Raw genomic sequence first — 13,585 nt, forward strand, 5'->3', positions numbered from 1 at the left:
TTTCCCAGTTCGGACAAAAAGGTTCATAACTCTGATATTTCTCTTTCATAGATGCTGTCTGTCCTGCGTCTTCCCATCATTTTCCCTTTTTTATTTTTCTCTTTGTTTGAACTGGCCAGTACTGGTGTAAGGTTATGAACTTGTTTTTCTCTCTCCCTCTTGTTTATAACTTTGGATTATTTTGGGAGAATGTTCTAGTCCAGAGGGCATGCTTCACCAGAGTATACTTTCAGTGGTCATTGTTCATTGTAGAGAAGGAGGTATTTTCATAACAGAGAAGTGGGAGTAGGGTAGAGGAAAAGGTAATTCTGGTCCAATTGGCTGAAATGAAACAATTTTCCTGTCTCATCATTGCTAATTCACAGTGCAGGCTTGGTTGAATTTCAAAAACGCCTAGTGCCCTCCCATAGATTGCCGTTCATTCCAAAGGTGTGTAAATGGTAATTATGTTTACTTTTAACATGCAGAGTTCAGCACTTCTTACAGTGAACTGATATATACACGTCATGAATTTCTCTGCATGATCTCTACCTTCTTGACAAAATTGAAAGATCACCAATTAATCGTTACCTCCAGGATGTACTTGCTATTCTATCAGATTCCAAATTATGAAATACTGTAACAGCTGGAAAACTATACTTTTAAATTGCAGGTATCATAGTTGCAGTGGTTCTTGGCAGCTATGCTGAAGGCAACTAACACATTTACTTTGAGAGTTGCTGGAACAGATTGAATTCCTTGTCAAAATTATGTTTATTGTCAAGATAGCATTTGAAAAATTGTCATAGCCTATCCTTGCTCTAGTTTTGTGAATAAGCAGCATATTTGTCTGCGCGTCTGTAATTTGCGTATAGAAGATGTTTAATAAATTTTGATTTTAGGTTGAATCTGTCCACCTTTATTACTAATGCTGCATTTCCAGTTAATGGTTTTGCATCACAAATGAGAAAAGCTGAAGGTATTGAGGGATACAGATTAAATGGGTTGTGAAGAAAAGGTCTGTGGATAAAATCCTGAAGACTAAATGAGAGAAGGGAAAAGGTTAGGAAATGTGAATGGAGTCTTAAGGAGGTACTCAATATCAGGTAGAGATTTGGCTTCTATTTTTCTTTTGCTCCTGTTTCTCTCCATTAATGCTGCTCTACATAAATGCTTTCTGCAAGAAGATGAAGCTCAAGGATATATATACTTTAAACTTTTCTGTTTCAGGCTTGCAGCATCTGCTGTGTTTTGAAATTAGTTATTACAATACAATTACAATTAGTTATTACAAAGTTCAATGGAACAATACCCTAGCAGGGAAGACAGTGGAACAAAAATGGCAGGTATTTCTGGGAATAATGCAGAAGCTGCAGGATCGGTTCATTCCAAAGAGGAAGAAAGATCCTAAGGGGAGTAAGGGGCAGCCGTGGCTGACGAGGGAAGTAAAGGGCAGTATAAAAATAAAAGAGAAGTATAACATAGCAAAGATGAGCGGGAAACTGGAGGACTGGGAGGCTTTTAAAGAGCAACAGAAGATAACAAAAAAGGCAATACGCCAAGAAAAAATGAGGTACGAAGGTAAACTAGCCAAGAATATAAAGGAGGATAGTAAAAGCTTCTTTAGGTATGTGAATAGCAAAAAAATAGTTAAGACCAAAATTGGGCCATTGAAGACAGAAACGGGTGAATTTATTATGGGGAACAAGGAAATGGCAGATGAGTTGAAAAGGTACTTTGGATCTGTCTTCACTAGGGAAGACACAAACAATCTCCCAGATGTAATAGTGGCCAAAGGAACTAGGGTAAAGGACCGCAGCTGTTTACAATATATATTAATGATTTAGATGAAGGGATTAAAAGTAACATTAGCAAATTTGCTGATGACACAAAGCTGGGTGGCAGTGTGAAATGTCAGGAGGATGTTATGAGAATGCAGGGTGACTTGGACAGGTTGGGTGAGTGGGCAAATGTATGGCAGATGCAGTTTAATGTGGATAAATGTGAGGTTATCCACTTTGGTGGCAAGAACAGGAAGGCAGATTACTATCTAAATGGAGTCAAGTTAGGAAAAGGGGAAGTACAACGAGATCTAGGTGTTCTTGTACATCAGTCAATGAAAGCAAGCATGCAGGTACAGCAGGCAGTGAAGAAAGCTAATGGCATGCTGGCTTTTATAACAAGAGGAATTGAGTATAGGAGTAAAGAGGTCCTTCTGCAGCTGTACAGGGCCCTGGTGAGACCCCACCTGGAGTATTGTGTGCAGTTTTGGTCTCCAAATTTGAGGAAGGACATTCTTGCTATTGAGGGAGTGCAGCGTAGGTTCATGAGGTTAATTCCCAGAATGACGGGACTGTCATATGTTGAAAGATTGGAGCGACTGGGCTTGTATACACTGGAATTTAGAAGGATGAGAGGGGATCTGATTGAAACATATAAGATTATTAAGGGATTGGACACATTGGAGGCAGGAAGCATGTTCCCGCTGATGGGTGAGTCCAGAACTAGAGGCCACAGTTTAAGAATAAGGGGTAGGCCATTTAGAACAGAGATGCGGAAAAAAATTTTCACCCAGAGAGTGGTGGATATGTGGAATGCTCTGTCCCAGAAGGCAGTGGAGGCCAAGTCTCTGGATGCATTCAAGAGAGAGTTAAATAGAGCTCTTATAGATAGCGGGGTCAAGGGATATGGGGAGAGGGCAGGAACAGGGTACTGATTGTTTATGATCAGCCATGATCACAGTGAATGGTGGTGCTGGCTAGAAGGGCTGAATGGCCTACTCCTGCATCTATTGTCTATAATAGTGATGTTTATGTTGTAAGCTGATTTCATTGAGTTTTCATTTTCTTAAAGGATCATTTAGTGTGTTTCCTCCCTGGGACACTCGCTTTAGGAGCTCATTATGGCCTCAGTGCTGATCATATGGAACTGGCCAAGGAACTAATAGGAACCTGTTACCAAATGTACACACAGATTGAAACTGGGTTAAGCCCAGAGATTGTACATTTCAATCTGAGTCCACACAATACCAAGGACATTGAAGTTAAGGTAGGTACAATGAACAGCTAATTGATACAATAATACAGCATAGAAACAGGCTCTTAAACCCCCAAACTCATTCTGACCATCAAGCACCCATTTGCACTAATCCTATTTTATTCTCTCCGCATTTCCATCATCTCTCTACAGATTTTGCTCCTCATCTACAGTGGCATGCAAAAGTTTGGGCACCTGTGATCAAAAATTCTGTTACTGTATAGCTAAGCGAGTAAAAGATTACCTGATTTCCAAAAGGCATGAAGTTAAAGATGACATATTTCTTTAATATTTTAAGCAAGATTACTTTTTTTTATTTCTGTCCTTTACAGTTTCAAAATAACAAAAAAGAAAAAGGGCCTCAAGCAAAAGTTTGGGCACCCTGCATGGTCAGTGCTTAGTAACAACCCCTTTGGCAAATATCACAGCTTCTAAACGATTTTTGTAGCCAGCTAAGAGTCTTTCAATTCTTGTTTGGGCGATTTTTGCCCATTCTTCATTGCCTATTCTTCTAGTTCTGTGAGATTCTTGGGCCGCCTTGCATGGAGGTCTATCCGCATATTTTCGATGATGTTTAGGTCGGAGGACTGTGAGGGCCATGGCAAATCCATCAGCTTGCGCCTCTTGAGGTAGTCCATTGTGGATTTTGAGGTATGTTTAGGATCATTATCCTGTTGTACAAGCCATCCTCTTTTCATCGTCGGTTTTTTTTACAGATGGTGTGATGTTCGCTTCCAGAATTTGCTGGTATTTAGTTGAGTTCATTCTTCCCTCTACCAGTGAAATGTTCCCCATGCCACTGGCTGCAAAACAAGCCCAAAGCATGATCGATCCACCCTGCACTGAATTGCGGCCTAACTTCAGTGTCAGAAGCTTGCAAAGGAACATCTAAACAAGCCTGATACATGCTGGAAACAAGTCTTGTGGACTGATGAAGTTAAAATAGAACTTTTTGACCGCAGTGAGCAAAGGTATGTTTGGAGAAAAAAAGTTGCAGAATTTCATGAAAAGTACACCTCTGCAACTGTTAAGCACAGGGGTGGATCAATCATGCTTTGGGCTTGTTTTGCAGCCAGTGGCCCAGGGAACAAGAGGCGCAAGGTGAAGGCTTTGCCATGGCCCTCACAGTCCCCCAACCTAAACGTCATCAAAAATCTGTGGATGGACCTCAAAAGAGCAGTGCATGCATGACGGCCCAAGAATCTCACAGAACTAGAAGCCTTTTGCAAGAAAGAATGGGAGAAAATCCCTCAAGCAAGAATTGAAAGACTGTTAGCTGGCTATAGAAAGCGTTTACAAGCTGTGATACTTGCCAAAGGGGGTGTTACTAAGTACTGACCATGCAGGGTGCCCAAACTTCTGCTTTGGGCCCTTTTCCCTTTTTGTTATTTTGAAACTGTAAGAGATGGAAATAAAAAAGTAATCTTGCTTAAAATATTAAAGAAATGTGTTATCTTTAACTTTATGGCTTTTGCAAATCAGGTCATGTTTTACTCGCTTAGCTATACACAGTAAGAGAAATTTTGACCAGGGGTGCCCAAACTTTTGCATGGCACTGTATGTATGTAATTGCATGGGCAATTTACAACGGCCCACTCTGCTTTGGGTTGTGGAAGGGAAGTGGAGCACCCAAAGGAAACCCAAGTGATCACAGAACTTGCAAACTCCAGACAGTACAGGAAGTCAGGGTTGAGTTTGTAACATTGTAACTACTAATTATGGGTTGGGCTGCTCATGAATTTTATTTGTAGTATAGTGCACAATACTTAGGATCCTTTGGAGATGTATGCATTTCATAAGATAAATTCGCATTCAATTCCTTTTGAATTTGGAGCTATCTTTTTTTAAAATCAAATGTCCACAATCACATTGAATTTTAAAAAGTTCTTGATTTTTTTTAAATTGCACATTACGTATTGACTATAAAATGAGCTGAATATCAAACAGCTCTGGACAGTAAACAGTGAGAATGCTGCTGTGCATTAACTGGGAGGTATTTTGGTGATGATGAACAGTGCCCAGTGATACTGTACAGTACAGTTGACAAATAAAAGGGGTATTAATTAACTACCAAGTTTATTTGATACTGACTCTTTCTAGAACGGTTTAATATGAGTCAGTTATACCATGTAATGAAAATTAATGAGTTGCAGCTTTGGAATGTTGACAGTTTATTTCACTGTCCTCCATGCAAGAATGACTGACATTAAAAGCAAATATGGATTGAATTTTTTTGCAGTCAGTTAGTAAAGCCAACAAGGTCACACACTACTGGGTTAGAATGAACAGTTGGGTGTAAATAAAAAAACACAAGATGTTGGTTGCAAAACCTGATCTATGAAACAGTATACCTTGATGTAATGTGTGTGCAGTTTTAATGGTTTTTGATTAACTCTGTCTTTCCGGTAGCCTGCAGACAGACACAACCTCTTAAGACCAGAGACGGTAGAAAGCCTTTTCTACATGTATAGATTTACACGGGATAAGAAATACCAGGACTGGGGCTGGGAGATGTTTCAAAACTTTAATAAATATACCCGGGTAAGTATAGTGTGATTTAATTTTAGAATGAAAAATTGCTTTCAGGATATGTGGCTTCCTATGAGCGGATAAATCTGTCAGCTTGTATCTTGCTTCCTGGTCAGTCAGCAAGCCCTATAACAATTGTAGATCTTAACCTAAGTGCCTGCAAACCAAGCTAATTATATTCCTAGATAGAAATATATTGTGAAATCCAGGTGTACTGAGGCACGTGTAAACAGTGAAGCATCATGATGTTTACTAAGGTGTAGAATCATAGAAAACGACAGCACAGAACTAGGCACTTAGGCCTATCTAATCAGTGCCAAATCATTTAAACTGGCTGGTCCCATTGATTTGCACCAGGACCATACCCCTCCTTATCCCTCCCATCCATGTACCTCTTAAACATTGAAATTAACCCCACATCCACCACGTGCTGGCAGCTTATTCCATACTCTCACTAGCCTGTGGGAAATCACTTCCCTTCATGTTCCCCTTAAACTTCTCACCTTTTACCCATGACCTCTAGTTGTGTCACCCAACCTCAGGAAAAAGCCTGCTTGCATTTACCCTAACTCCATTCCCTCGAACATAGAAGATTGAGGGGTAAAGTTCTAACCTATTCAATCTTCTAACTCGGGTCTTCTAGTCCCAGCAACATCCTTGGCAAGTTTCTCCATATTCTTTCAATCTTATTTACATCTTTCCTGTAGGTAGGTATATGCCTTATACAACTTCTGTATCTCAACTCCTGTACTCAATACTTCCCTCACTCCCTTATGATTTAATAGCATAATCTAAATGGGTTTAAAGAAATGTTTAAGCTTTTCCCCAGCTTCTAAAATAAATATGCTAACTCTTTTGTAATTACCATGATTAATAAAAATATCACTTTTCTGCATCTTTAAACTTTGTACTCAACATAACTGCAATTTCTTAAAGTTCTTTTCAGTGATTAGCTACATAGGTCTTTAACTATGAACAAAATTTCAACTTGCCCTTGCATCAATTTTCTTAAATGGCAGAAAATTCACAGCCTTGTACAATTATAGTAAGGTTTCCCTTGTCCTATCTCATACTCAATCTTTATCTATAAAGGGATGGGGCATGGGCTTTCTAGTTATAGAAACAAAGCGATAGCACTGAGGCTCAATACTGTACACCTCCCAAAGTAATGTTCTAAAAACTTTGATATTCTTTTTGAGGTTGAAGAGCCACTCTGCTGTCATAAATGTACCATGCCTTTTTTTTTAATGTAAATCTTGCTGGTGCCAAAACTTTTCGCAGGTAACCAATCTAGAGTTTCTAATGCATGACTTACTTGTCTATTGTTACCCTCTAGCAATTACCTTGTAACCTCCACCTAGGACATTTCACACTTCTCTAGAGTACAATGCATAACTGCAGTGGTCACTCCTCCCATCGCTTGTGGATGTGATTGCCTTTAGTCTTTGTTTACACAGCCATACTTAGTATTCATAACTGAAGGGTAGTACTTCCTGATGCCAATAGTCCACATTAATCCTTAAGCCTATGAGGGGTAAAAACTGGGAGTCTAGGACTGACTTCAGAAACCAACTGATGAACTGAGGGTATTCAGTTAAGGCCCCTGTCAACACCACAATTCCAAAAATACCCCATTTTATCCAATCTTTTCATCTGGTTATTTTTTCCCCAGTAATCACAATATAAACTTAATGGAACCCAAGAGGAGGAGAGAGCAGTGATGGGAGAAGGGGTCAGTTGGGGAGGGTAAAGGAACTGGATGACTGGACTGAGAAGGGGGTGGGGTGTGTATAGGAGGACTTGAATAGATCAGAAGAGAAAGGGGCAGAGTGCAGGTTATCTGTAACTGTAGAATTCAATGTTCATGAATAGCACACAGCCAACAACTTCAGCCTCAATTCATCCAGTTGCTTTTCCCCCTTCACCCACTCCATCAATCCCTGGGTCCCCTTCCCCACTGTTCCCATATGCCTTCCCCATTATTTGGTTCCATGCTCCACCATTCTTTATCAGACTCTGTCTGATCAGCTACAGCCCTTTGTTACCTCCACCTATCACCTGTGAGGCTGTCATAATTTCCACCTTTCCTCCCTATCTGCCTAGCTCCCCTTCTCACCTGAATCTCCCCATCATCCACCAGCTCTAGTGCCACCCTTCCCCATTACCCCTTACACTTTTCTGTTTTTCAATCCAGATGGAGGGTCTCAATTTGAAATGTTGACTGTTTGTTTCCCACCACAGATGCTGCTTAACCCACTAAATTCCTCCAAGGGTTTGCTTTTTGTCTGATAGGTCTAATATTCTTTATTGAGGTTATGTGACACTCTGCTTTACTAATAGGCTCACCATTTCCAATAGCCACTTCTGTCTCTGCTGGTTGAATGTGTGGCATTTTTTGTCTGTTAAAGCACTGGCTTATGTATTAGTGTGGGTCCAGAACTAACACAATAATCATAGTAAGTATTGCTAATGTAGCTAACAGCTATCTAAAATGACATTTTCTTTTTGCGGTCACACAGGCACGGTTAAATTCGAGCAATCCACTAGTTTGCTAGTGCTGCCAGCTTAGTGAACAGCTTTGAGGTGAAGGAGCCCTATCACGCTGCTTATAGCAACTGGGCTAGGGTTTTATAGCCTTCTGATTAACACATTAAATCAGGTCCATCTCTCCTCTCAGCTGGCCATCAAATATCCATGGCATTGGTATCATTTAGATTTAGATGCAGCATGGTAACAGGCTGGTTCGGCCCAACAAGCCCACATCACCCAATTATGCCCATGTGACCAATTAACATACTAACTTGTACATCTTTGTAATGTGGGACAAAACTGGAGCATCTAAAGGAACTCCATGCAGTCATGGGAAGAAGGTATAAACTCCTTGCAGATGACAAGTCACTAGTGCCATAGTAGCATATGCTAACTGATTATCCTTGTCTTGTGAATGATTATAATTTACAATGTAGTATTAGTGGAATTGGATGCAAGTCAGGGTTTGCAGGTCATTATTTCCAACAAAGCGAAGCCTATCATGAATGGCAGTGATGTCACAATGCTGCCTAAGTTCAACGCCTTTTACACATACTTCGAAAGGCAGAATAAGACTACAGCTGTGAGGATTCCCTGTGATCTGTCTCCAAGACTGATGTCAGGTTGTCTTTCAAGAGGATGAACCCTCACAAGGCGACAGACCCCAATGGAGTATTTGGCAGAGCTCTGAATACCTGTGCCAACCAACTGATGGGGGTATTCAAAGACATTTTTAATCTCTCATTGTGACAGTCAGAAGTTCCCACCTGTTTCAAAAGGGCAATAATCATGCCGTGCCCAAGAAGAGCAGGGTGACATACACCAGATGCTGGAGGAATTCAGTAAGCGAGACAGCATCTATGGAAAAGGAGTACAATCGATGTTTCAGACTGAGACACTTCAGCAGAACTGGAGGAAAAAAAGTGAGTTGTAGATTTAAAAGGTGGGGGTGGCAAGGGGAGGGAGAAACACAAGATGATAGGTGAAACTGGGAGGGGTGGGGTGAAGAGCTGGGAAGTTGATTGGTGAAAGATACAGGGCTGGAGAAGGGGAATCCAATAGGAGAGGACAGAAGGCCATGGAAGAAGGAAAAGGGAGGAGCACCAGAGGGAGGTAATGGGCAGGCAAGACGATGAGGTGAGAGGGGGAAAAGGGGATGGGGAATTTCTTGCCTGCCCATCACTTACCTCTGGTGCTCCATACCTCTTTTCTTTCTTCCATGGCCTTTTGTCCTCTCCTATTGGATTCCCCTTCTCCAGCCCTGTATCTTTCACCAATCAACTTCCCAGCTCTTTACTTCCCCCTCCCCCTCCCAGTTTCACCCATCACTGTGTTTCTCCCTCTCCTCTCCTCCACCACCTTTTAAAATTAGTTGAATATTTTTCCTCCAGTTTGCTGATAGGTCTCGGCTCGACACGTCGACTGCTTTCCATAGATGCTGCCTGGCTTGCTTAGTTCCTCTAGCATTTTAGTGGGTGTTGCTTGGATTTCCAGCATCTGCAGATTTTCTCTTGATTGAGGCAAGAGCAGAGTGAGCTGATTTAACTATTATCCAGTAGCACTCATATCTACAGTGATGAAGTGCTTTGAGTGGTTGGTTGTGGCTAGAATTAACTCCCATTTCAGCAAGAACCTTGTCCCACTGCAATTTGCCTATTGCCACAAAAGGTCTAGGGTGGATGTGATCTCATTGGCTCTTCTTTATGCAGCCTTGGATCACCTGGACAATACAAATATCCACGTCAGAATGCCATTTATTGACTCTAGCTCAGTTGTTAACACAACTCATTCCTACAGTTCCAACAAAGAGCTCCAGATCCTGGGCCTCTGTACCTCCCTCCGCAACTGGATCCTCAACTTCCTAACCAAAAGACCACAATCAGTATGGATTGGAAAGAACATATCCACCTCCCTGAAATTCAGCAATGTTTCACTTCAAGGATGTGTGTTTGCCCACTGCTCTGCTCTACTCTCTCTACACCCATGACTGTGTGGCTAGGCAGAGCTCAAATGCCATCCATAAATTTGCTGACAATGCAACTATTGTTGGCAGAATTTTAGATGGTAACAAGAGGGCATACAGGAACAAGATATATCAGCTAGTTGAGTGGTGTTGCAGCAACAACATTGCACTCAATGTCAGTAAGGCCAAAGAACTGATTGTGGACATCAGCAAAGGTAAGACAGGGGAACACACACTAGTCCTCAGAGGGATAAGTGGAAAGAGTGAGCAACTTCAGGTTCCTGGGTCTCAACATATATTGGACTCAACATACCAATGCAGCTACAAAGAAGGCACAACAGGCACCACTATATTTTACTAGGAGTTTGAGGAGATTTGGCATGTCACCAAATTTCTACAGATGTACTGTGGAGAGTATTCTTACTGGCTTCATCACCATCTAGTGTGGGGTTGTGGGGGACCTACTGTACAAGATTGAAATAAGCTGTAGAGTTGTAAACTTTGCTCCATCTTGGGCACTAGCCTCAGTGGTGTCTTGGACATCTTCAAGGAGCATCATTAAGGACTTCTATCACCTTGTTCTCATTGCTGCCATCAAGAAAGAGGTGTAGAAGCCTAAAAGTGCACACTCAATGATTCAGGAACAGCTTCTTCTCATCTGCCATCTGTTTTCTGAATGGACAGTGAACCCTATGTCACTATCTCTATTTTTTAACTACTAATTTAACTATTTAATATACATGTTAAATTATATACACACTTACTGTAATTCACATTTTTCTATTATGTATTGCATTGTCTTTGCAGCAGTAGTACAATTTTTATGACACATGCTAGTGATAGTAAACCTGTTACTGATTCTTAGTCTAGAGTTTAATGGTTTATAATTGCAATAATTTATAGCCTCAACCATCAGGCTCTTGAACCAAAGGGCATAACTTTACTTGCCCCACTGCAATGTTCCAATAATCTATGGACACACTTTCAAGGACTCTTCATCTCAAGTTCTCTATTTATTACCCCTCCCTCTCTCCTGTTGAATGCCCAGTTGGTGGAGCTATGTTAATTCTATTATGGATTTATTGAGTGTGCCTGCAAGAAAATGAATCTCTCAGGCTTGTATATAGTGACATAAGTACCTTTGAGCTGTTGAAGAGCTTTCAAAGGCACCTTTAATTGGGTTGCTTTAACTTTGCACAGGTTGACACAGGAGGTTATACTTCTATTAATAATGTGCGGAATTCTGAAAACCCTGAACCCCGGGATAAAATGGAGAGCTTCTTCCTTGGAGAGACACTGAAATATTTCTTCCTCCTTTTTTCTGATGAGTTTAACTTAATCAGCCTGGACAGATACATCTTAAATACTGAAGCACACATTCTTCCAATATGGACAACTTGATCAATGTAGGAATGATTTGAGATTTGTCTTGATTCCCAGTACATCGTGGTTGTGGAATCTACAATACCAGTTGGAGCTAACCACTATGGAGGATTGTACTAATCACTGTGAAAGTTCACAGCTACACAGGTTTGTGTATAAAATGTGGTCATGCTGCACAGGTTGTTGAGACAAATGTGAACATAAATGTTATAAACCAGGGAACAATTATACGAGTGTACTTGAATTGACTTTTGTACATTACAAAATATGCTTACCACATGTTGCCTCCTGCCCATTCATTCTTTCCTGCTGAGTTCAGTCCAGTAGAGGAATATTTCATGTAACCTTTTAAAAAATTAAATGGCCTGAATGCGGAAATAGAAGAGATTTTATGGACATATATATATATATATATATATATAAAGACTGAATTGATAAGGAGAATTCTTATAAATATCATTGACCAAGAAAGCTAATTATATACATATAGAATAATCAAAATTGATTCATTCATGTTATGATTGACATTTATGTAAATATGTTATTGAATTATATTTTCAATACCAATGTGTGAAATATATTAAGGAAAATGCGGGTCCCAATTATGTATGTGTATATAAATACTGTTGGTTTATTTTGAAAAGTGGTTGGTATATTCCATTTGACTAAATTTCCTAGAACAGGTTTTGTTCGGTGATTAAATATCGCTATCCCCATATCGGAAAAAGATGCAGAGACTGGATTTATTTGTTGTAAATATTTAGTATTTTTTTCTCTCTGCTTCAAGCTGCAACTTCATTGCATTGGAGTTCTAAAAATTTGCATTCCTGATTTTATAAAAGCTGGTTCTTGAAAGAGCCTATGAGGATTTATTTAGTCAGCATTCGAATGAATGTTTTAGTGATGCTTTTCCTCTTGCTGCAATATGAATAATTCGGAGCAGTAAGATACAAGTTAAATTCAAGCAGCCTTTATTTATTGCTCATTATGGGGGGGCGGGGGTTTACATAATGACATGCAATCAGATTTTTTTAAATGAGGAAATGAGCCATAATTTTTGCAATTATTTAAGTTGTCCAATTTGGGCATTAGTTTCAGAGGGTAAAAGTAATCTCTAGCTGTAGTAACTGGAAGCAAATACATGTAATGCAGATTATGATTTTTGTCACTTTTGAATTATTTGTAATGCACTTGGTGTTCCATTTCTTACATGGTAGGTTACAGGTACAATGTCAGTTGGAAATAAAACTATTCTGGGAGACGGTGGGGGGGGGGGGGGGTGGAATTGAGAGTCTTTTTACATTTAACCGCACTATTATAATAAAAGTGCCATATATTTTTTAAAAAGTGACGCTTGATTGAACTGCAGCTAAATTCTTAAAGTTGAGTAATTAATGTGAATAATGGCTCATGAATTATATGTAAATTAAAACACTTTACCTGCATCTCTTATAAGAATAACTTGGAGACAAAGATTAGATGAGTTAGCCAAGTTTCAATTCCTGTATCAGTACAGTGATTTCAGGGTAATAGCTTTAATATAGGTTATTCGGCATCAAATTGCCTGATTAGCAATACTCCTGTTCCCATCAGTAAAACATTTCTGTCTATACCTGGTTCTTGTTTATGTACTCAAATGGTTTTAAATTGAGCAGCAGTGAATGTAGCTTCAATTTCTATCATTCCTTTATTTAAGTGTTATATTCAACAACCATTATGTACTCTGTGCCATTTTCAATAATTAAGTGACCTTGCTCAAGATTTTTCCATAAAAAATCTGTTCTGTAAATTTTTTACATTGTATAAAAATTTCTCCAGTATCAATGCAAATAAATACAAATTACATCTCTCAGACAATATTAGTTTGTTTCATATATTTCCAAATTTTCAATATCTTTTTCAAACAACACAAATAACAAATGTCCTACTCTTATTCATGTGGATTGGTTCAATGTTATCAGATGTCACATCTAACTTGTCAAACAGAATGACGCTGATACTTTTTCACCCATTCACTGATGATACTTGATTCCCTTTTACGAATTATAGTAACTGATTGTGGATCAGCTGGATTAGATGCTCTGAAAGAGAACAAATTACATGTGAACCACTCAGTAATTTAGACCCAAGATTCTGCTCCAACTCTAAGTTATTACATTGTCAAAA

General features: G+C 39.6%; 2 protein-coding genes across 4 annotated transcripts in view; one reads left to right on the forward strand and one right to left on the reverse strand.

Annotated features, from left to right (window-relative positions):
* LOC140730961 (endoplasmic reticulum mannosyl-oligosaccharide 1,2-alpha-mannosidase-like) overlaps window positions 1-13,276 on the forward strand; it is an 83,592-nt gene extending 70,316 nt beyond the window's left edge. For all 3 annotated transcript variants that reach the window (XM_073052072.1, XM_073052074.1, XM_073052073.1), the window contains exons 13-15: window positions 2,833-3,027; window positions 5,425-5,556; window positions 11,237-13,276. In XM_073052072.1, the coding sequence (XP_072908173.1) occupies window positions 2,833-3,027; window positions 5,425-5,556; window positions 11,237-11,437 (528 nt within the window). In that variant the 3' untranslated portion in view covers window positions 11,438-13,276. The remainder of the gene's footprint in view (window positions 1-2,832; window positions 3,028-5,424; window positions 5,557-11,236) is intronic.
* The window catches only part of dpp7 (dipeptidyl-peptidase 7), a 63,543-nt gene continuing 63,223 nt past the window's right edge, over window positions 13,266-13,585 (reverse strand). Inside the window, exon 12 of the mRNA XM_073050283.1 lies at window positions 13,266-13,500. Coding sequence (XP_072906384.1) covers window positions 13,398-13,500 — 103 coding nt within the window. The 3' untranslated portion in view covers window positions 13,266-13,397. The remainder of the gene's footprint in view (window positions 13,501-13,585) is intronic.

This window comes from Hemitrygon akajei, chromosome 7, assembly GCF_048418815.1.
Source record: "Hemitrygon akajei chromosome 7, sHemAka1.3, whole genome shotgun sequence".
Classification (NCBI taxonomy): Eukaryota; Metazoa; Chordata; class Chondrichthyes; order Myliobatiformes; family Dasyatidae; genus Hemitrygon; species Hemitrygon akajei.